The sequence below is a fragment of the Euleptes europaea genome, chromosome 2 (assembly GCF_029931775.1).
Source record: "Euleptes europaea isolate rEulEur1 chromosome 2, rEulEur1.hap1, whole genome shotgun sequence".
Classification (NCBI taxonomy): Eukaryota; Metazoa; Chordata; class Lepidosauria; order Squamata; family Sphaerodactylidae; genus Euleptes; species Euleptes europaea.
This window is the reverse complement of record NC_079313.1, coordinates 17,161,909-17,185,943: the sequence shown is the minus strand read 5'-3', so window position 1 is coordinate 17,185,943 and position 24,035 is coordinate 17,161,909. Positions and strand designations below refer to the sequence as shown.

Here is a 24,035-nt window from a genome sequence, read left to right as displayed (position 1 = left end):
CTCAATGGTCTGACAACATCTCCATTCAACAATGCATGCTTTGTTTAGCGAGTTTGTGTGCGTGTGTGAATCAGGTTGTTTTGAACTTATTTAGCTTACAAAATTGGCACCGAGAAACCCCTGGGAATCAGTGGCAGCTGGCGCTATGTTTCAATAGTTCATGTGACATCCTTTCTAAAGAGGGACAACATACATACCTAAAAGCTGTCATACTGATCAACAGCTCACAGGTACACAGGCCATCTGATGACAGAGATGTCAAAGTCCATTTGCTTCGGCAGGCAAACTTACTGGGTCAGGTTATCACAACACACTTGGCCTCTGAGCTCATGAACTTAGTAAGTAACACAGCCTCAGCTTAATCACTGCTTTGTGCAAACTTCATGGGACATTGTGCTGCCTTGGCAGGACATCTTGCCATCTGTAGCTACAATGGAACTAAGTGCTCCCACATTAGTGAAAGGTCTATTTCTCTAAGCGTCCACTAATCGAGGGGTATCAAATGTGGCAAATTCTCCTCCAAGCGAATGCCCATGATGTTTCACTATCAAACATCAGTTCTACAATGGGAGCTTTTGAGTCAGTAATGCCTGTACTCGACAGCCAGTGTGGTGTCTTTGGTTAAGAGAAGTGGACTCTAATCTGAAGAACCGGGTTCGATTCCCCACTCCTCCACATGAAGCCTAATGGGTGACCTTGGGCCAGTCACAGTTCTCTCAGAACTCTCTCAGCCCATGCAGAGGCAGGCAATGGCAAACCACTTCTGAACACCTCTTCCCTTGAAAACCCTATGGGGATTGCCATACGTTGGCTGTGCCTTGACAGCACTTTACACACACATACAATGCCTGTACTTTAGTGAACATTCGTAGACATTGTTTATATTACCCTGTTCTTTTTGAAATGAAGATCTTCGAATTTATTGCCTTTTGCGTGGATTCCTCCTACAGTGTTCGGCAGATGGAATCTTATTTTCTAGCTAACCTAGAGGCAATTAATGTGCTATAACCAAAAGCCAGTGGCTGGTATTTACAGTATCTAGTGTCCGATAACATGAAGTCTGATCCTGAGCATGGTGTAGTGATTAAGAGCGGTGGTTTGGAGCAGTGGACTCTGATCTGGAGAACTGGGTTTGATTCCTCCACGAGTGGCGGAGGCTAATCTGGTGAACTAGATTTGTTTCCCCACTCCTACACATGAAGCCACCTGGGTGACCTTGGGCAAGTCACAGCTCTCTTAGAGCTCTCTCAGCCCCACCTCCCTCACAGGGTGTCTGTTGTGGGGAGGGGAAGGGAAGGTGATTGTAAGCCAGTTTGAGTCTCCCTTAAGTGGTAGAGAAAGTCGGCATATAAAAACCAACTCTTCTTCTTCATCCTACACACATCTGCATGGATGTTAATTCTGAAAGGGCACCCATATTAGGAAGAAAAGAAGGCCTGTGGTCAACAGATGTTTTGTGAGCTACAGTCCACTTTCATTGAATACAGTTCATGGTCACAGGAGGGGAAGGGAAACAGTGAGGGCTAGAGACAGTGAAATGCAGTACACTTATGGAGGGCTTGACCAATCCCCAGAAATGTAATTCTTGTCCCTAGGATTTTCAAATAATTTTATTGCAGATGTCTCAGCAATTCTTGGCGGAAATACAAAGAGGTGAATCTAACCAGATTTTCCCACTGGTGAAAAAGGGAGCAAGTTACTTTGACTAGTAACAAGGCTATGTTTGGGATCACAGGACCTGCATGGACAAAAGCCATGTAGAACTGGATCTGTAATAAGGAAGGGAATTGGCTGGGAGTAGGTAAAAAAGCTGGCCAGATCCATCCCAAAGCATTTCACATCAGAACATAAAAGTAACTGTGCATGAAGCTCTTGTCATTGCTTGTTTATATGTCAACTTTACACCATTCTGTGGTGGCGGATGAAATCATTGTTTAATTAATTGCTTCAGATACTGGCTCCAATAACTAATTAAACAGTTTAAAAGCAATAATGAGATTATGAAAATGGGGGAATAATTTAGCCAAGGGTTAGAAGTTTTTTTTAAAAATTACTATTTTTATCCCCTGATCAGTTGTAGAAGGAGATCTCCAGCTAGTACCTGGAGGTTGGCAACCCTATTTATAGTCCCCCTCTGTCATTGAGACAAAAGACAGATTATATGGTGTAAACTGATGCAATCAGTAAGGTGAGATGTCTAATAAGCAATGTAATAGAGAAATCTGAAACAGGCATAGAATATTAGGCATGATACAGAATGCCAATTCAATGCAGCAAAATGGTATTACATCAGTAGAAAATAATGCAGTAACAGCAGGATAACATAAATAAATACATCCTGTTTTCCTTTTGTTGTGATGATGACAAGCAGCGCTACCACTATTTTTATTTGAATAGTACTTTTGTCATGGCCTCAATCTAACTGAAAAATTATGAAGAGGTTAGAATTCTGTTTTGTGGTAGCAGTAATTAGATAATTTGGTAATTAAAATATGAAACCTGAGGGCTGAAAAAAACTAGTCTGGCTCCTAAACGTTTAAGATGGCTCCTAGAGCCAAAGACAATCAGTCAAGACCTGCACTAATGTGTGGTTTAATAAGCAAAGCTGTACTGACTCTGCTGTCATATGCACAGCTGATCCTGACTAAACCCAGTTAAATCAGTGATCTTAGACTAGATTGCACTGTGAATTACCTTCTGAGCAAGCAAACCGGTTTCTTAATTTAGGAATCTAGATGTGCAAGAAATTCTGAAGGCGGTTACCTCGAACTTAAAAATTAGGATTAATCAGATGTTGCAAATACTGGTTTCTCTTTCCATCCTCACCATCCCAAAGCTATATCTGTCAGCAAGAACTTCACGGGGGGGGGGGGATTCAAACAAAAATGTGACCATCACTAGTAGTTCGCTAGCTGCTCAGGAAGTCTTCTCCTCTGATTGGTGGGATGGGTCATTCACAACAATTTTTGGGATATATGTTTCAGATCAGCACTAGATATGCTCTCGCCTGTGTCTGATCTGTGCAATCTATACCATTCCTGTCTTCAGTTTTATTTGTGTTGTACGTATGATTATGAAATTTGAAAATAAAAAATATTAACAGAAAAAAAGACTGTCACGTCTTATTCTATTTCATTTAATCCCCAGTAAACCTGCAAATATTTATTTGAGATGTTACAGGTTTACTTGAGGTTTCATTCTTTCAAACCATGACATGTATTTAAAACTAGACAATGTTGAATTTTCAGGAAATACAGGGTTTGTCTATCAGCAGTGTGGGGAAGATATACGGAACCTGCAAAACTGATAGACCAAGATAATTTGGGCTACAGTTATGAACGCTTGATTGGGGGCGGGAATAGAAATCTAGTGGTACTACAAAGGCTAACACGTTTTTAGGTAGAAGCTCTTGTGGCTCACTGGATCAGATGCAGCTAGAGATCAAAGTCCCGTCGAACATGACAATTTACTTCCTCGGAAGCCGCGCTTTCAAAACCCATCCGGGCACGAACGCCGCTCCAGCCAGCTTGCTCAACATGCAACGCACAGGTGAGTTTCTGCTTTAGAAAACTACATTTCCCAGAATGCCCTGAAACCAAGGAGCTTCGTTCCCTGGCGTTCATTTCCGCATCTCTGCTCTTTGCATCGCTTCTGGGGCCTCAAAGATGCTGAAAGATTGCCCAAAACGAAGCCTGTATCGTTATATGAATATACACTACCGTCGTCGGTATAACAATTCCCCACTCCACTTTTTATTTTTTTAACTCCTTTCCAACGAAAACAACAAATGCGGTCGACACCATCTTTCTCTTACCTTTTCATGACATCACCGAAGAGGCGAGACCAAGACGGCGCACGCGGCGCCTCACGGGGAGGGAAGGAACGATTCCACCCAATCAACAACCGCCTCTGGCGGGTCGGCGTCGCTATTGGCTCGGGGGACACAACTGTTGGCCCAACGGGCTGCTGGGGAGGTCCTCAGGTAGCGCCCCGATGCGCAGGCGCCGTCCGTTTTTTACGCTTCCCGGGCGGCTGACGCGTCACATTCCACCTCAGCGCGTCGGGACTTGAGCTCGGAGCGGCGGCGGAGGAAGGAAGGAAGGAAGGAAGGAAGCGGGAGAGGGAAGCCGGAAGGGAGGAAGGGGCCGGCCGGCCTGCTGAAGAGGCCGCCGCTGGCGACGACCATCGCCCCAGCGACCCGAAGGCGGCCCGGCTCCGCCCCGCCCCCCTAGCCTCAACGGCCGCAACCGTCGCCGGGAGGATGCGCCGCCGCCCCCTGGCCCGAAGAGGTAGACGGGGGAGACGATGAAGGAGCCGCCCCGACGGCTTCTGTTTTGGGCCTCCTGCTTGCTGCTCGGCTGCCTGCTCGGGTGAGTTGAGGAAGGGCGGCTGGCCGGCGAGCCTTGGCCGGCGGGAAGGGGGCGGCGCGCCTCCAGTGAGTGGCCAGGGGTTGGGACCGTGTGGCTGTTTACTACGGGGTGTAAAGAAGGGATACAGCTTATAGAACCATAGAGTTGGAAGGGGCCGTCTAGTCCAACCCCCCTGCTCAATGCAGGAGCAGCCCAGAGCATCCCTGACAAGTGCTTGTCCAGCCTCTGCTTAAAGACCGCCAGTGAGGAAGAGCTCACCACCTCCCTAGGTAGCTGCCCAACAACTCTTACTGTAAAAAAAAAATGCTAATATTCAGCCGGTATCTTTCCGCCCATTATTGCAAGTCCCATCCTTTGCTGCCAACTTGAAAAAAAAGCTTGTACGTTAACTTACTGTCACTTACCTATTGGCTGAGGTGCCAGGGATTGAACCTTGGGACCTTCCACACACCAAGTAGATACTCTGCCCATGAGCCATGGCCTCTTTCTACTTTCGCTTTAACACGTGAAAATCTACACACAGTCACCATGGTTGGGGAGGGGCTGTGACTCGGTTTGTAGAGCATCTGCTTGGCATAGAGAAGGTCCCTGGTTCAGTGCCTGGTATCTCCAGTTAACAGGGCTCGGAAAGTCGGTGATATGAAAGACCCCTGCCTGAGACCCTGGAGAGCTGCTGCTGGTTGGGGGGGGGTGTGTGCGTAGCTCATCTGCTTGTCATGCAGAAGGTCCCAGGTTCAATCCCCGGGGTCTCTAGCTTAAAGAGATTAGACTGACTTTGATGGGCCCAAGGGCCTGATTCAGTATGAGGCGGCTTTATGTGTTCATGGTTTAAATAGGAACACAACTCTCCCTTGTGCTGCCTCTTCCTGCTATCCAGGTTGTGACTGGGGATGTGGGGAGATTTTCAAGGCCCTACCTGCTTATTCTTGTGAATTCAGTTTGCAGATCTCCTTCCAAAGGCAGGGAGCTCTGGGTCCCCCTTGGTTGCTCAGGGACTGATCCTGTGTAGCTGCCTCAGCTGCTTTCAGTGGGCAGGTGAACCGGATCCTCTCCAGGATCAGAGGAGCCTTGCTATTATATTAGGTGCTGTGGAACACAGGCGGGACAATGCTGCTGCAGTCGTCTTGTTTGTGGGCTTCCTAGAGGCACCTGGTTGGCCACTGTGTGAACAGACTGCTGGACTTGATGGACCTTGGTCTGATCCAGCATTGCCGTTCTTATTAAAGTTTTGATGGGCAGGCCGCCTAAAGAGAGAAGATAATTCACAGTGGGTAGCCGTGTTACTCTGTTTGCAGTAGTCAAAAAGGGCAAGAGTCCAGTAGCACCTTAAAGACTAACAAAAATATTTTCTGGTAGGGTATGAGCTTTCGTGAGCCACAGCTCACTTCTTCAGATACAGCTAGAATGTGAATCCATCGGTCTTTAAGTAGAGGAACAGTATGTAAATGTGAATAGCAGGCTTGATGGGATTAGGTGTGAAGGAATTCTTCTCTGACAGAAGAAGCCATGCATCTGGCCACCCACAGTGCTTGTAGTGCCCTTTCCTGGCTGTTTAACTTACAGCTATCCAGAGGCCTGCTGAAACTTGCTTGCGATGTAAAAAACAATATAGTAAAGTGATGATGGACATAAAGGATTATCCATCTTCACACAAGCCATAAGGCGCATCTGTCATGCTGTGGCCCAGAGGCTTTCGTTTCAGCCCCAGCGCCCTTTTCGGTGTGCTGTCTGCACCTAGCTGGCGCTGGAAAAGGCGGGCAGGTAACACACTGTGGAAAGAGACAGTACCTGTCTTTAAGCTTGCCTTCCCTATCAGCAACTTCTGTGCTCGCCAAATAATGGAAGGGACAGTTCCTCCTATTAGACAAAAAGTGTGTTTGGAGCAGACTTGCGCTTCAGGAGGCTTCCGGTTTTTGAGAGATTAATGGATGTTATAGGTCAGTACTACCCTAGATGTGGGCTGAAGCATTTTTTTTTTTTTTTGCCTGCCTCTTATGTGTCCTGGTTTAATTTTAAATACTAATGTGTATGTGCACCTCAATTGAATATGCAGTGTACCCCCCCTTTCCTCCCAACCAATAGCTATACAGGTAAAAAAGGGGGAAATCTCCTGTTCAGCCTTCTAGTTGTCTAAGAAACATCTTCCTTGTCCTCTTGATGTCTGTATTATAATATTTCTTTTCTGTACTGTGTCAGTGCTGTTCTCCCCCACTGCTGTTTTTTTTTTAAATAAAACAAAAACAGATTGAGATTAGACATGAATCAAATGGGACGGAGGACAAAGCCCTATTTCTTAGGGATTAGCAGTCTAGATGGCCACAATATTTGCTTTGTAATAGAGGTGATGATATTCTTAATAGCTTCTTATGGTGATCTGGGAGTTATGATGAAGTAAAATTCTCAGTGTTGGCTGCATGGCCATGCTTCTGGGAAGCTTTGGGGGTGGGGTATACATGATTGCATCTTTCTTAAATCCCTAGTACCTGCTTTGTGGTACAGTGCCTTTTAACACTCATGTCCTTATAGACTACAGAAACTATTTTTGAGTAGGTGTAGTGTACACTGTAGTATTGCTATCTCGTATTTTTACAGTGTATTGAAATTGCTTTTAAATGCTTCTCAGTCACAGTTAAGAAACTACTCTAGTTACTAATCTGTTTTTGAGAGATGCCTGTGGTGGAATGTGTTCTATGGTCCATCTGCAGCGAAAAGTGCATGCAGAAGAACTTTTGTGAGTGCAACTGTTTCGAAGCAGTGGGACAATCTGCAGGAAAAACCTTCCCGTGCTCTTCCACTAAAGCGATAGCCTGCCCCAAATTGTACATATCTAATTCTGTATATTGTGTGTTCATGTAGATACGATAATCTTCCAGATCATTTCAAAAATAAACAACTGCTTAGCATGTTGCTACTAGCCTACTTAATTTTGTTTGTGGATCTGTCATGCTCTCAGCTTGTTTGAGAGAGAGATTGCATTTAGAGAACAGCTGAGTGCAGACTTGGGATGTAGGCACTGGGCTGTGGAAAAGAACTGCCTCAGGGTGTTTCTGCAGCGCTGTTAGGCTAGGATCTCTGACTCCCTTTCCTGTTTTATCCTCCCTTTCTCGCTCTTTTCCCATGATCATTCCTTTTCGCCTTGTGTGGTGTGTGTGTTTTTTAAGTTTCTTGAGTGATGCTTAAGCTTGCTGCCTTGGGCAAAGTGATTTCAGAGCACCATTCCTCTGAAGAGGACTTTGTGGCTGGCCATTTTTCTGGAGAGCAGCTCTACCACATCTTAACCAAGGGTGAAGCTCAGGAGCACCCTGCCCTACTTACCAAGCAGTTGACAAAGCACAGTCTTTTAGAGCAAAGCTGCAGTCATGATTCTGAGGCAGAGGAGAGACACATCGAGTGACAGTTACGGTGCCAAAATGATGATGCAGCTGAACAGCTCTGGAGGGGCCAGTAAACCCAAATTGGCAGCAGGCAACAAACAGGCAGCACATGATAACTGGTAAGTCCCTCTACATCATGACCTCCCTACTCTTCTGCTCAGACATTGAAGCATCCCTTGCAGTTCCTCAAGGAAATGGGTACAGCAGTTTGTGCTTGCCAACTCCACCCCTTCAGAGAAAGGAAGAGGGCTGCAGGCTTACCTTCTTGTTCCCCACCCCAAGAATTCATCTAAGGGCCACAAAGGGTTTTTGAGCCTTTTTCTCAAGTGAGAATTCTTCCCAGACAATGAGCTCTGCATAGACTTAGTCCTTTTAATCCAAAGAGTAATTTGGACGTTTAGAAATGACTTTAGAAAAACCACATGGCCCAGACCTAAACCTGCTTCTAAACAAGTATCTGATCCCAGATCGAATGGTAATTTTCTGGTAGGAGCCCTGAGGCGGGGGTGGAGTAAAATTAATATAATTGTGTGGCTAGGGTGCTGGGTGGGGGGTTGTAAAGGTTTCAGCAAGGCTGCCTTAACCATGTGTTCAGACTGTTGGGCATGCAAAGTGGTGACCAGCGAGTAATCAATTCCATTTATGTTTTTTTCCCTTTCAACAGATTCCACACAGCTCCTCCAGACAAAAGGTGGTATCTAGCAGAGACAATTCATCATCTTCTCACCTTCAGATAGAGCCATTGCAGGAAAGGTTCTCTGATGAGGTATTTTTTACAGTCCCACAAAACGACATGGACTAAAAATCAATATTACACCTCAGATCCATCAGCACGTGTGAGATAGCAGAAATCAAGGGAAGGAGTCTTAAAAGCTATACCGGACTCCCTGCATTCCAGAGGCTTCATGTTGTCGGAAGATTTGATTAGAAGACCGCCTGCATGTTCTGATCTTTCCCATTGCATTAGATTTGCATACCAGAGAAAGGCATTTCCAGTTCAAGGCTCTACCTTTTTGTCCTGGCTTCCATGCCAAGGATGAGATGGTGGCAGTAATGGCAAGCCTGAGGATTCAAGGCATGCATATGCACTCTCATTTACACTACCTTTGCTGATGGTCACCATCCAGGGACAAGACAATCAAGGATATTTCACCGACAACGCAATACTTTGTAGCTATGATTCCTGTTCTGGAAGAGGGTCTGCTAATTCCAACCTGCTGCATTCATCACCTTGGGGTTACAATCTGTCCGATCTGTGGGAAGTTTTATTCCCCCTGCCCTGGGATTGGAAGGAGAGCAACAGCAAAATGCGTAGTAAAACATGAGACCTGATTATCCTTGCTCAACTCAAGTGAACTCAACCTTGCTTAGGTTCGGTCTATTGGCCAGGAAGGACAAAATCCCTGAACACCATCTTGGGCTCCTCTACATCTGTGGATAACCATCTCAGCCGTCGTGTGTCAGAACATGGATCTTGAATAACCTTTCATCCCATGAGAAGTCATGCTAATCGTGACAGAAGCCAGCCTCTGTAGCCTGGGTGCTTATGGCTCTGTTCTCCAAATTCAGGGTATCTAGAGCTAGGAGGAGAGCAGTCACTGTATAAGTCGGCTGGAGGTAATGGCAAAGTTGAGATGGAAAAAGGTTGACCAAGTGTGTGAGACACCTCAGTGGCCAAAGAGATCAGTTGATTCTCTAACCCAGTAGAACACTTACTACAGGGTCTTTCTGTGACCCGGGTAGGGTTTCCTTTACCATTCATACCTAAGATGGCCCAGTTTAACCAAGTGGCAATTGAGAGACCATCCCTCCTAACTGAGGGTGACCCAGATGGTGAAATCCAGAATTTGATACCATTTGGAAAACTTTTCAGAGAGGGTGCAGAAGAAAACAGGTGGCTGTCATGGGTGCCTCCTTACAGCAAGCTGTTCCCTCCTACAAGCTGCTCTTCAGCAGGGAGTACATCGAGCTAGTTTGCAAAAGTTGCTGTGTTATTGACAGGTCTGCTGTCTGTGGACGGCGTAGTCCTGTCCAGGCTTCCATATGTGCAAGGCTTCCTACAGAATGCATCATTGCAAATCCCACCTGTTGTGCACCAATTCCCATCATGGAGACTGCACAGATTACTTTCGTTCATATCCCTTTGTGAAGCACCATTAAAGATACTGACGCTGAAAGTGTCTTTTTTGGTAGCTGTGACTTCAACCTACCAAGACAAGGTAGTGTTAAGAATGGGTTGCATGTTTATGTCAGTTCAGCACAATTTTCTTACCTACTATGAGAAATTCGACTGTCTTCATGTTCTCAACGCATCTGTAGCAGAGGGAGGGAGATTTCCTGATTGCTGGATCTCCAGGCGGCTTTATGTATTTATATCTGCAGATTAGCCAGTTTTAGGAAGTCTGGCTGCTTGTTGATAGGTTTTCATGTTCTACCAGGTGCAAGAAAACATTCAAGGCCTCATTCTCCAGCAATAATGCTGGGTCAAATGTGATCCCTAGTCTGCGAGGGTCAGCTGAACCCCATTTCCTGCATTTTGAAGCAGTGGAAATGTCTAAAAGGCAGTACTTTGCATTAACAATGATCACTATGGCTCAGCCATCCTTTAAATGCAAGTCTATGGCTAGTGTACTAACCCTTGTGGAATTACCAGCCAAATTGACAAGGAGTGTTCGTTTTCCTGAACCTGTAGGTGGTGCTGGAAGAGTGTTGATTCTATCTTTGAGACTTCTCCAGTGAAGTGACTCAGGGCCAAAGTACATGTTACGTTGGCTGCACGGTCACCACAGGGACTTGCAGCAGGATGCAAGCTGCCAGTTCCCAATGGGAACTCCTATTTAGAAGTGTAGCAGGGTCCTGATTTTGGTTAGGAAAGGATGGGATCCTGTCCTCCCCATGCTGTTTTCCTGACCCAGAGCAACATCATTTTGAGTGGGGGAGGGACAGCATGGAGGGGGATAGGAGCCCCCTTTTCCTTCTGCCTGGCAGTTCCAACCAGAATCCATCCCCTGCAGCACTTCTAAGTAGCTCCTATAGGGCCTTGCAGCTGGTGTTCTGCAGCAAGTCCCTGTGGCAGCCATGTGGCAAATGTAATGTGGTCCTTAGTGTTTGTCTCCATGTTCAATACCTACATGAAACATCCAACTCTTTCCTCTTCTTAGTTTTGGTTCTAAATGATGCAGTGATAGTCCTGACGTTGACTTGGTGAAACAGTTGACTGGGGGATGCCTGTCATGGGTGGGATTGCATTCTCCCTGAAGGATCAAGTTCAACGATCAGGGTCGTCCCTGGATCCGGCGATGCTTCTGGAATCCCAGACAACTTTTTTTTTTACTAGAGGAGCCTTATATTAGCCTTGGCTGATTTACCAGCTCTGCTTGGTGTAGGAGCAGACTGCTTTAATTTACTTGTTGATTTTCAGATTGGACTGTTCATTGCAGTGTGCTGTACACAGGAGTGTCTTTGAAGATGGTCCAAAAAGTCAGTTGTTTCAATGTCTGCCATCTTGCTTTTGTCACTTACACACAGAAGGGAGCACATTGCTCCTGCACTCCCACAATTTCATTGCTTACTAGTATATTTCTGGGATAAATTCATGTTAACTAGTTTTGACATTTATGTTGATAGTTTGGGCATTGACTAGCTTGTGGGATGTCATGGCTCACAATTTGCCAGTGAGGCCCTGCTCAAAATATTATGAAAGGTGCTTGCAAGATTGGTGTCCAGCAGGGCAAAGGTCTTCTCTACATTGCTGCTGTATTGCTGTGGAATTGCCTCTCTAGAAGTTTGTCAGTTGAGTTCACTTGCCTCATTTAGGTGGGAGGTGAAAACTGTTGTTTATCCTGCCAAGTTCTTGATGGTGACATCTTAAGATGCTTAGAGACCTCGACTGTGGTGCCGTTTGAGAAAAATTGTGTGTTCGGTGTTTGGTTCATTTTTTCAGTGCTTGGTCAAAGGGCTTTGAGTGCTTTCTGTATTGAAGTCTAGTAAATCGTCCAAGTGGGAGTGCTGACCTTTTGGGTTGACCTGTTGATCAGGGTTGATATGAAAATCTAGTACAGTTCTTTCCAAGTGGAACTTCCCATTCTTTAAACAGAAGTTGAATAAATCTTTGCTTTCAGTGTGTATTAATACTTTAAGATTTGTATAGCAGATAAAATCAGAATGAGACACACTGTACTCTTAACGAATGATAGAACTCTTGGTCCTGTAATTCATTAAGATGCATAATATACATACTAGGGGATCCAAAATGCAAGATGTAAGTACATTTCTGACTACCACTTCTTATCATGTTTTAGCAGGCGTCTTATTTAAAGGTGGGTGGAAAAATATGTGCATATCATACTTTTCATACTTAAGATCTTTGCTATCACAATACCCTTTCCTCATCATCCCATGCTTCATTTGGAATTTCACAGCCTAATATTGCAGCTCATCTGTGTCCCTTGCTGGTATGGCAGACTTTATGAACAGAGTTGGTTTCATCCAAAGAATATTGCTGTGGTTACAAATGCAGTGGCTTGGCTCCAGCAAGCTTTTCTGTGGGTGAAAAAGGAAGGGGAGATTGCCTTTAACCATTCAAAAAAGGCTATGCTGGGAGTTGTGGGACCGCCGGGGAGAAAAGTCACATGGAATGGGTGCTGTAGAAAGGAGGGGTTGGGCCAGATTGAGTGAAAAAGTTGTCTGACTGGGTTTGTTTGGAAAATCTGCTAATATATTCTGTAGAACAAACAAGAGGTTTTTAATGAGGGTTAGAATTTGTAGCTGTCATCCTGTTAATTAACAGCAATTAACCCGCATGGTTTCCAAAATTTGTGCCTGTGGTTTCCTCAACCTGTGTATCATTTCTGACTTGTCCACTCTCTTTATTTTCTACATTCCTATATGTGTAACGTTGGACAATTTATGTCACGTTTATAAAATTTCCTGTTGTCATTATGTTCATGTATATATTCAGCTGGTGCATCTCTTTCTGCCTTAGTGGTGGTCTATCTCTGATGATATTTGCAAATGATTGAGTAATTTGTGTTTACTCCAGAGAGCAGTGGGGGTAGTTGGGGAAGGGTGATAATTCTCCCCCCTTGGGTGCTCCTCTTCCCCCTGCAGCACTGTATGGGAATGCATTTGTCGGTTTGCAATGTTTCAGTGTGGCTCTTGCATTCTTTCTTAATAGGCTTCCCTGCTGGCATGTTTTTTGTAAAGAGAGCCCTTCCTCTGCATCTATGTATTCACCAAACGAGAACTATCCCTTGGCAAGCATGGAAGAAAACATCCAGGAAAAGGTAATGAGGGTATATGCACCATTGCAATTCGAGTAAACGAGCTGACTTCCATGGAGAACTGCATGCAGTTGTAATACCATCAACATACAATATTAATTTATTAAGTCTATCTTGTAAAATTCTGTACAAGGATCGAGGTAAAGTAAGAATTTAAAAAGAAATATTCTTCCCCAGTGGCTCTCTTTTTCTATACTTCGTTAGTCATGGAAGCAAATTTATTAGTGGGTGCCGTAATCATTTTCTAGAACAATTCTATAAGCTTCTCAGGAGTGTGAGGCAGACTTACATCATGATTGGGAGCCTCTGCTTCCCTCCCTTTAATTCTGGTTGTACCATCAAGGCCACTGAGGGGTTCTTTAGGAGCTCTTTTGGCAGATATGAAGACTTGTTTTCCTCTTGTCTGCTTTGAGCTTCGCTTCCTGTAACAGGGTTGTGATGCCTTTGACTTGAATGTTTTCAGGTTTTTTTCTTTTTATAGGATCTGCCGAATGAGAGATTTTTGGATCTCTGTGTAGACAGAAATAACGTTCTTGTTGCACCTTTTAAAGGAATGAGTTTATTGTGGCATAAGGTTTTTTTTGTGAGCCAGAGCTCACTTCATTATAAGCACAAAATATAATTTCAGTAGATACCATCACAGTGCCCAGTGACATCAGCTATACCATCAAGAGCTCATTCATTTGTACATCCTTCAGCATATGTCCTATCTCTTCTGCCAATCTAAGCAGCCTTTGCACAAAGGAATGAAGTCTCATTTGGAGAATAGGCAGGAAAATCCTATGCAGATTAAAAATTCTGGAAATTCGGAAGCCATGAAAAACACTTTTACTTGGTCTTTCAGGAAAAAAACAGCTAAGCGAAATAGCATATATACCCTGGACTAGAGAGAGCTATGAACTACTGCCCCATGTGCATCCTTTGCTTGCATAGCTTTTGCCAACTAGTGAGCAGGAAAAATAAAATCTGAAATTAGAAAATTTAGGAGTAAACAAGTGTGTATTGTTTAGAAACAGACTTGAGATGGGACTTCTAGGATATTTGGATATTGAGTTAAACTTTAACATTAAAAAACACTAAACTCTTTAATGTTGCATCAATCACGTGGCGTATTTTTGCCAAAATTATTTACATTTAGGCAGTAAACATATCCTTGAAAACATGCTGTTTATGTCTGCAGCATGCATAACAGTTAACATTATGCAAGTCTAGATTCTTGCATAAATTTTTCATACTGCTTGTTTTGAGGGAGTAAAACAGTGTGTAATCTATAAAACAGGAACAAATGTTAACTGTCCAAATTATTTCTACACAGTTCCTATTAAAACCCAAATTAAAAGGGCTAAACAAATTAAATAGAAGACATCTTAACCATAAAGGGGGGAAAACCTGCTTTTAGTGAAATGTTTTGATAGAAAACATTGGGAGCCAGTGTGGTATAGTGGATAAGGGCAGTGGTTTGGAGCGGTGGACTTTAATCTGGAGAACCGTATTTGATTCCCAACTCCTCCACATGAAGCCAGCTGGATGACCTTGGGCTACTCTCGGCTCTGTTAGAGCTCTCTCAGCCCACCTACCTCACAGGGTGTCTGTCTGTTGTAGGGAAGGGAAGGTGGTTGTAAGCCAGTTTGATTCTCCCTTAAGTGGAAGAGAAAGTCGGCACATAAAAACCAACTCTTCTTCTAGAAAAGGCAAATATCAGTTCAAAGCTTTGTTTTTGGCAAAACATGAACATAAATTTTCCTTTCCTTTCCTTTTATCCCTTAGAAGCTCCTTGATCAATTGATCTTGAGCAGCATATATCTAGTGTTGGAGGGATATAAGGACTGAAACAAATCTTGCCACTGACAATGTAGCCTTGGGGTCCTTATCACTTAGTAAAAAAGGCATTATGTCAGTCACAGAGGCATTGGATTTGTATATTAAAAGGGGGGAATATAATGCGATCGAAGTTCCTCCTAAAAGCGGCATTCCAAAAGGGCATGGGCTAATGAGTCAATAGAGCCAGAAGAGCAAGGGCAGATCCTGTCTGAGTATGGTATATTCAGAATTCTGCCCTGCATTACCATAGAAGGGTTAGCATTCAATCTAGCCAAGCAAAAAGCTCTACAGAGACGAGGAGTTGTTAGATAATATGTATAGGCAGGCAGACCACGTGGAGGGGGTATTCCGAAGAACTGGGATGAACAGACACGACGAGCACGAAAAGTAGTGCTGTTATAATCGAGCTCTTTAATGCGCTTTTTAATTTTGGCAAAAGCTTGTTTTCCCAAGATCTGATAACATATCCTGCGAGAAGCCCAACAATGCCAGTTTCTCATCTAAGATTTTTTGCCATGAGGATTTAAAAGGGTCATGCTTCAGAGAAGCTAGGAACCCCTCAGTGCTAAAGCACAGTTTAAGGTGTAGTTTAAAGGCGGCCAACCACGCCCTAGTTTCAAGTGACGTTTGGCCAAACTCGGAACGAAGAGTAACACCAGCAACACATCGAGGGGCATTTAGGAGTTTTCGTAAGAACTGAAGCAGTGGATGATCTATAGATTCATTGATGACTGTAATCCAGATGGCAACACCAAAGAGGATAATTGGGGTAATTTTCAGGTTAAAAACCTGAATAGCCCCTGGAATATATTTGCCACCTTTGGTGTGAAAAAAATTGACAATAGCACCAACCCCAGGTTTAATTTTGTTGGACACTGCTTTTTGATGGGCATTCCAATTTAGGTTATGGGGAAAAAGAATGCCAAGGTAAACAAACTCCTTGATTTGGTCAACCTCAAAGCCGTCTAATACCCAGCGAAAAAGAGGCAATTTTCTCCTCTTAGTGAAGATCATAATCTTAGATTTATGATGGTTTATTTTAAGACCTTCCCTAGAGCAGTACTCAGAAAAAGTTTGCAAAGATCTTTTCAAACCAATTCTTGTGCGGGACAGGAGAACTGCATCGTTAGCATAGAGTAGAATCGGGGTGGGATGACTTAAGAGCTTTGGGGGGTGGCAAAACTCTGAGAAATTGGTTGCCATATCATTCAGGTATAGGTTAAACAAGAGAGGAGGAAACGTGAACATAATGAAAAATAACCAATGGTTCTTGTAGGTTATCCGGGCTGTGTAACCGTGGTCTTGGTATTTTCTTTCCTGACGTTTCGCCCGCAGCTGTGGCAGGCATCTTCAGAGGAGTAACACTGAAGGACAGTGTCTCTCAGTGTCAAGTGTGTAGGAAGAGTAATATATAGTCAGAAGGGGTTTGGGTTTGAGCTTAGTCATTGTCCTGCAAAGTATTAAAGGTAATGTGCAAATCATTGTCCTGTAAGTATCAAGATAATGTGCTAATGAGGCTGTGGTATGTTAATGTGGAACCATTGTATCCTGAAGTGATCTGTTAACATGTGGAATCCAAGGTTAATCCGCATGGCTATTGTGGACTGTAGTCTTTGTTAGTCTGGAGGTTTTCAGGACAGGAAGCCAAGCCTTATTCATTCTTAAACTCTCTTCTGTTAAAGTTGTGCTGATGTTTATGAATTTCAATGGCTTCGCTGTGCAATCTGACAAAATAGTTGGTAGAATTGTCCAGTATTTCAGTGTCTTGGAATAAGACCCTGTGTCCTGTTTGGGTCAGTCCATGTTCAGCCACTGCTGATTTCTCAGGTTGGCCAAGTCTGTAGTATCTTTCATGTTCTTTTATCCTTGTTTGTATGCTGTGTTGTGTGGTCCCAATGTAAACTTGTTTGTATGCTGCGTTGTGGACAAGTTTACATTGGGACCACACAACGCAGCATACAAACAAGGATAAAAGTACATGAAAGATACTGCAGACTTGGCCAACCTGAATGAATGAAAACCTCCAGACTAACAAAGACTACAGTCCACAATAGCCATGCAGATTAACCTTGGATTCCACATGTTAACAGATCACTTCAGGATACAATGGTTCCACATTAACATACCACAGCCTCATTAGCACATTATCTTGATACTTACAGGACAATGATTTGCACATTACCTTTAACACTTTGCAGGACAATGACTCAGCTCAAACCCAACCCCCTTCTGACTATATATTACTCTTCCTACACCCTTGACACTGAGAGATACTGTCCTTCAGTGTTACTCCTCTGAAGATGCCTGCCACAGCTGCGGGCGAAACGTCAGGAAAGAAAATACCAAGACCACGGTTACACAGCCTGGATAACCTACAAGAACCAATGAACTCTGACTGTGAAAGCCTTCGACAAAAATAACCAAGTTGCTGTATTAGGGAACAGTTAATGTGTGCAGTCTAGAGAAACCCTTAAGCAAAGTAGAGGATGAGAGGACCTCCTTAAAGAGTCTATATGTTTGCAGTTCTTGCAACTAGGCTGAGCAGGCAGACTCATCCAGAGTTCCTAAGCGCTGAATGCTTGAGGCGCTGAATGCTGTCTGTACCAGCTTCAAGGAACAACTTCCAGTGCCCCCCAAAAAAGGTTGTACCCAAAATGCAAATGGACTTGTGTTCACATTTTTTAAAAAAAATCAAGAGTGGACATCGCTTTCCTATAGTGGGTGTGAGTGTGGCAGAGAGAAAGTGAGGAGGAAGAGCTTAAAAGAGTGAGGAAAGGAATGAAGGTGAGCGAGCAGTACTTTGAGCTCTGTTTCGGTTGAAACGGAAATGGAATGAAAGCTTAGGCAGGTAAGATGACACAATCTGATACTCATCACTGTGAAATCTAGGGAGATGCCCAGCCACTTGTCTTCCCTGCCCATGATGACAAATCTTGGGTTGGAAAGAAACAACTCAGTAGGTGTTGGCAGAGCAATGTGTGGGTTTCTGTGAACGTTACAAGCGTCCACAAGAACTTGATGGTGAACTGTACGTGCATTTGTTCGGATCCAACCAGTTTTCCTGCTGGTGAGGAGGAGCGGGGGGGGGGGGAGTCCCCATTGACCACCCAAAAAGGGTATGCTGGGGATCCTGGGACTTGCACATACAAAAGCCATGTGGGTTGGGGGCTGTGATAAGGAAAAGAAATGGATGAGATTGATTGAAAAAGCTGGCTGGATTGAGTGTATTTATTGATGTTCACACTTTGTTAGCTCCAAGTCACTTGCCAGAATACTTTTGTCTACAGTTCCTACAAAAATTACGTTAATGTTGACATCCATGAAATGTTAGCTATTCATGTACTTTGGTGCATTTGCTTGGATTTGTTTCTTTAGAGGAATAATTGCAGAAGGTATAGCTAAATTCTTGCCATTACAAAATTGCTACCTTATTATCACTTGTTTTTGATCACAAGAAGGTATTTAAATTATCTGCAATATGTTGCTTTATTATTTTGGTAGGAAAGATTAATTTAGTTTACGCAAATATACTTAAAACACACTGGAGTTCAAATATCAGCTAAACTATAAAAACTAGAAAATATTATGTTATGAAGCTTGAACATGTTACTTTAACTACTGTGGAACTATCCTGAAATGAAACTTTATAGAAACTGGATTCCATATCCATAGCAGTTAATTTAAGAGAAAATTAATGAAATGTATTGTTGCATTTAATCTCCACTGTAATGCTGTAAGATTGCAAAAGAACAAATGATTTATAGAGGAAATCACTGATAATTAGAGAAGGGAAAAGTTTATCTCTTGCTCCCCTAGGAGATAGTTTCAGAGGTTAGCCGTATTAGTCTGCAGTGTAAAGGTAAAGGTCCCCTGTGCAAGCGCCGGGTCATTCCTGACCCATGGGGTGACTTTACATCCCGACGTTTCCTAGGCATACTTTATTTACGGGGTGGCTTGCCAGTGCTTTCCCCAGTCATCTTCCCTTTACCCCCAGCAAGATGGGTACTCATTTTACCAACCTTGGAAGGCTGAGTCAACCTTGAGCCGGCTACCTGAAACCAACTACCGTTGGGATCGAACTCAGGTCATGAGCAGAGCTTTTGACTGCAGTACTGCAGCTTACCACTCTGCGCCACGGGTTTGCAGTTGAACAGCTAAATTCGAGTCCAGTAGTGCTTTAAAGACCATCAAGATTTTCAAGGTATAAGCTTTCGAGGGTCAAAACTTTCTATATGACAAAGGGAACCTTGGCTCTTGAAAGCTTATGCCCTGAAAATCTTGTTGGTCTCTAAGGTGCTGCTGGATTCGAATCTAGCTGTTCTTGATCCCCTGGTAATACTCCTGTAATAATTAGAAGAAAAAAGTCTGATACATATGGATCAGATGATGGGAACGGCAGTTCAGATTCACACTGTGGCTGAGAGTCAGCATGGTATAGTGGTTAAGAGTGGTGGTTTGGAGCGGTAGAGTCTGATCTAGAGAACTGGGTTTGATTCCCCACTCCTCCACGTGAGCGGCGGAGGCTAATCTGGTGAACTGGATTTGTTTCCCCACTCCTACGCAGGAAGCCAGCTGGGTGACCTTGGGCTAGTCACAGCTCCGTCAGCCCCACCTACCTCACAGGGCGTATGTTGTGGGGAGGGGAAGGGAAGGTGATTGTAAGCCGGTTTGATTCTCCCTTAAGTGATAGAGAAAGTCGGCATAAAAAAACCAACTCTTCTTCTTCATCCTGAAAGTTATCAGCCTGGAACATGTACATATGAAATAGACAGCTAAAACTGAGTAGAGGGTGTTAGATGTAAGCATTTCCACAAGAGATAGTTTGGTGTAGTGATTAAAGGGTTGGAGTAGGATCTGGGAGTCCATGTCCCATTCTGCCACGGAAGCTTTCAGAGTAACTTTGAGCCTGTCATACACTGTCAGCCTAACCAACCCTACCAAGGCTGTGGTTGTAAGGATAAATTGAAGGAGGGGGCAACTATGTAAGCTGCTTAGAATCCCCATTGCGTTGAAAGGCAAGTTATAAATGAAGCAAAGAATTAAGAAGTAGTGGTGTTATTTTCACTTCTCTTCCATGTTCCATATCAGCAAATAACTACCAAACATCCCTACTTCACCCTCTTTAAAAGGAGGGGGACTTTCCTTCTATAGCATTCTCAAGCAGAAAGGTTAAAGTGTTGCCTCTTGTTCTCATTTCCTCAGGCTTAATTCCGTTCTGGCTGATTCTGCTTTTGGAGCAGACTCCGTAAATCTGAGGATTTCCATGTTGATAAAGAGCTTTGCGAGCACTTAGTGGCTTGGTTTATTTGTGGCCTGGCTCTTCATCTCCTAGATCCATGAGACCAACCGCAATAAAATTCCTACATTATAGAGCTGAAATATCCCTACAAAGTGCATTCAGAAGACCTGGCAGAGCACAGAGATCTTTACCTTTTTTGTTTTTTAAAAAACCAAGGAAGGAGCTGTTTTCCCACTGCTTGTTATGGGAAAGCATTCCGGCACTGGAATGCAGCCCCTGAAAGGCCTTGCTCCTGGGGCATTCGTTTCAGCTAGAGAAAGTTGCTGGAACAAGTCCCCGCTGGCAGATCTCTGTGCCCATGGTGGTTCATAAGGAAGGAGGAGTTCATTAATGTTCCATTATCTCAAGCCTTATAAAGCATTAATGGTCAGGCCCTGTACCTTGAATGTTGGCAGGGAACAAATTGGCAACTGCAGTTCTTTCAGTGCAGGCATAATTTGGACTGATTTGCAAATTTTCAAACTGTTTTCCAAAGGAGCCTAATCGAGAACACCGTTTGGATTATTGGAACAGAAAGCGTTTCATAACCGTGCAGTTCTGGAAAAGAATATCCCAGTGCTGTCTTACACTGGCACCAGCTGTACTTCAGAGATTATTTGTGAAGGTTTTTTGCAGTTTTGTTTGTAAAAATAAATAAATAATGTAAAGATTAGATTACATAATTCAATAATAGTTTTAGAATTAAAAATAATCGCTCAGAGCTAGTGATGTCAGAGTAAAAAGGTCAGTTTGCCAATTCATTTCTTTGAAGGTAGCATTTTTAAATCTTTTTGATTAGGAGGAGATGGATGGATACATTGGAGTGCTGCCTTTAGAACACGACGAATCCATTATGAGAGGTGATCCGGAAGAAGAATGTTTGGTTGACTGCACAAAGCAAAAACAGGCAAGCCTTTTCACTCAGCTTTTTGTTCACGGTGCATTTCGCAGGAACGTCATGAACTGCAGAGAGAACTTAGTGCAGCTGTTTGAAAATGCAGCCCATGGTGCTGTCTTCTAGATGGAGAGCCCAGAATCTCATTAAGGTTACTCCTCTTGCTTAAAGTTCATTGGTCCTGAGGTTTGTAAGCAGAGCTCTGCTAGCAGACTAGACGTCTTACCTCCGCCTGCTGTAGATGCAACAGAACAGAGGGCAGCAAGATGCTGGAGTTGCAGTGGGAAAGGGAACTCAGCAAATGTTGTAGCGCTCTGCCCCCCGCCCCCGGGCATCTTTCACAAGTGTTCTTGTTAATGTGTGGTTAGGCACTAATTTAAAATGTACCTTAGGTCAAAAATTCAGCATTTTCTGGGAAATTTTTAACAACATAATATTTCTAACAACTTAGAAGCCATGGGAATTTTTTGGACAAAAAAATTGAAGTTGAGAAACTGAAATATGTGCAAGACTCTCATCACCTTAAAGTCCTTTTGCTGCTTTAGCAACAAATAATATTTTGCATATTTATGAAATTTAAAAGTATACCACCTGAATTTTTATCAAACAAAACTGTGAATATACCCAGTACCAGAGCGTGACAGCTGCAAACTACTGCACCCTGTGCTACCTTAACCACATGAATGTTAATTTTTGCTATCTGAGAGGTAGGAAAAATAAGAATTGGGAAGCACAAATTATATAGTGAGCAAAAGAGTATTTAGGCAGAACCAGTCTCTCATTGTGGCAATAGGACTAGCAGCGTATTTGGATTTACAGTTAAAGTTTATAAAGTTGAAAACAAATTATTCAACAACTTAGTGTAATATATAGATTAGGAATGAAATTAGTCCTTTTAAAAAACAATAAACATCCTTGAAATATGTTATTTTATGTCTACAGTGTACACCGGAATTAGCATTGGTTAAAATGGTAATACAAAGATTTTTATGTAAGACCATTTACGCATTCTGAGGGTAAACTTTGTCTTAAAAAAACAGTTAACTCCCAAAGAAAATATTTCATTCGAGTTTTTTAGTGTTCTCTCAAATTTCAAAACATTCCACATTTTCTTTAGTTAAGTTTGTGTAGAAGATACAATAAATTCTAAATGCTCTCTGAGAATATATTTGTATGAGAGAAGATGAGCCATGTGACTATAATTCAGAACTTTTGTTCTTAATTCAGTTCTTAGTTAAGTTTTCAGTCCTCTTGTACCTCTCAAAATTACGTGTGGCATGAAATCGTCTAGGTTCAATTATTCATTTCCATTCTGTCACTAAGCACAAGGGCTTGGCGGAGGGTTGTGGCTCAGTGGTAGAATATCTGCTTTGCATGCAGAAGGTCCCAGGTTCAATCCTCGGCATCTCCAGTTAAAGGGACTAGGTAAGTAGGTGATGTGAAAGACCTCTGCCTGAGACCCTGGAGAGCCGCTGCCGGTCAGAGTAGACAATACTGACTTTGATGGACGATGGGTCTGGTTTAGTGTAAGGCAGCGTCTTGTGTTCATGTGACTTGCTTCCATGGTAGAGATGGTCCTCTGCTGCATGGTGGTTTCATGTGGCGCTTTTTGGCTCACTGAAAGATGCTGTCTTGGATCCAACCAAGCATTTCCTTGGGTGGAAGAAACTGTGCCCATGGCATGTGACTCTAGAGCTGCATTTTGGGGGACATTTTGGCCTACAGCAGGAGGGGGGAGGCATGAAAGCAGGGGAGGAATTCTTTCTGCCCGTGGAAATGCTCCATTGGATCCAAGCTGTTGGTCTTGCATGAGCAGAAGCTCCTGGCCGCTGGAGGAATGTGCCCCCACAGCAGAAGAGGGCTCCGCAGCGGCAGTGCTTCATTTCCAACCTAAGAAGATTTTCAGACTTCCCAAACACCAGAATTGGCTCTAAAATGTAACACTGTTTTACAAAATTAGACCATGGAAATGGGAGAATTAAGAACGCCTGAAGATGAGACTCAGCCTTCAGTGGATTTAGATGAAGCTTCTTCTAGCATAATTGCTACAACCGAGAAGACGTCTAGTACACCTACCTCAGAGATCTTGCCAGTCTCTCAGCCTAGGTGAGTATTTCAGTTCAGTTATTCTGCGATTCAGAATGCAATGTCTTTTGTTGCATCTGTTCTAAATGCACACTTGAATCAGTGCGGACTGCGCAAAGTGTCTCGGGTTCTTTGTGCACCCTGTGTACAAAATCCACTTGGAGATAATTGGTACTGTTTTCTCTCTCATATTTCATTTATCTTATTCATAATAGACCAATTGATACTGTATGTAAGCTGGTAAACTGCATTTATTTGAAGATCGCTGAATTAAGAGTGCCACTGGTATACAGCACTGTTGCTCTTGGGGTGGGTGCCAGCAGAGATGAGCGTTTTCCACAGGCAATAGTCAATTTCGCTTAGGCCTTAGAACAGCGAGGGGAGAGGGTTGTCCTCACCTTGTTCTTTGTCTTCTCTATGGACTCCCTGATGCAGCCAGGAAGGAAGGCCTGTTTTGCTCCTCCTTGGCCTGTGCCGTTGCACTTCATGAATCCCATGAGAGGTTGGAGCAATAGAGGCTGCCTTTGTGGTCCTCTTCCACCCGTCCTGCCCCCATGGCTCAGAGGGGTTGGGCCACTGCTTCCAGCTCTGAGCCTTAGTCAGCACCTCACTGGCTCAAGAGCAAGCCAGCTTTCTCCAAGCCTGGATGGTTCTTGTTCTGTGGAAGCTCTCGGCGATGAGTTAGGTCCAGGTTCAAGCAGGGGCCCAGATACAGGGAAGGGAAAGACGATGTCAGCCAGCGCATTACACTTGTGGTCGGTTGGATGCGATCTCTTTGGCAAGAAATACTTAAATAGCAACAGTGGCTTTTTCACTTACAGGCTAGAAAAGTCCTCATCAAGGCAAATGTGTCAGGATCCGTTATCTTTTAAGCAGCTGAATCTGGACACATTTCCCTCTTAGTATTCTTCTGGTCTTTCTATTTTAGAG

General features: G+C 43.6%; 1 protein-coding gene across 1 annotated transcript in view; it reads left to right on the top strand.

Annotated features, from left to right (window-relative positions):
- The first annotated feature begins 4,194 nt into the window (after window positions 1-4,194).
- SUCO (SUN domain containing ossification factor) overlaps window positions 4,195-24,035 on the top strand; it is a 49,631-nt gene continuing 29,790 nt past the window's right edge. The window contains exons 1-4 of the mRNA XM_056844578.1: window positions 4,195-4,370; window positions 12,921-13,029; window positions 20,925-21,032; window positions 22,981-23,126. Coding sequence (XP_056700556.1) covers window positions 4,306-4,370; window positions 12,921-13,029; window positions 20,925-21,032; window positions 22,981-23,126 — 428 coding nt within the window. The 5' untranslated portion in view covers window positions 4,195-4,305. The remainder of the gene's footprint in view (window positions 4,371-12,920; window positions 13,030-20,924; window positions 21,033-22,980; window positions 23,127-24,035) is intronic.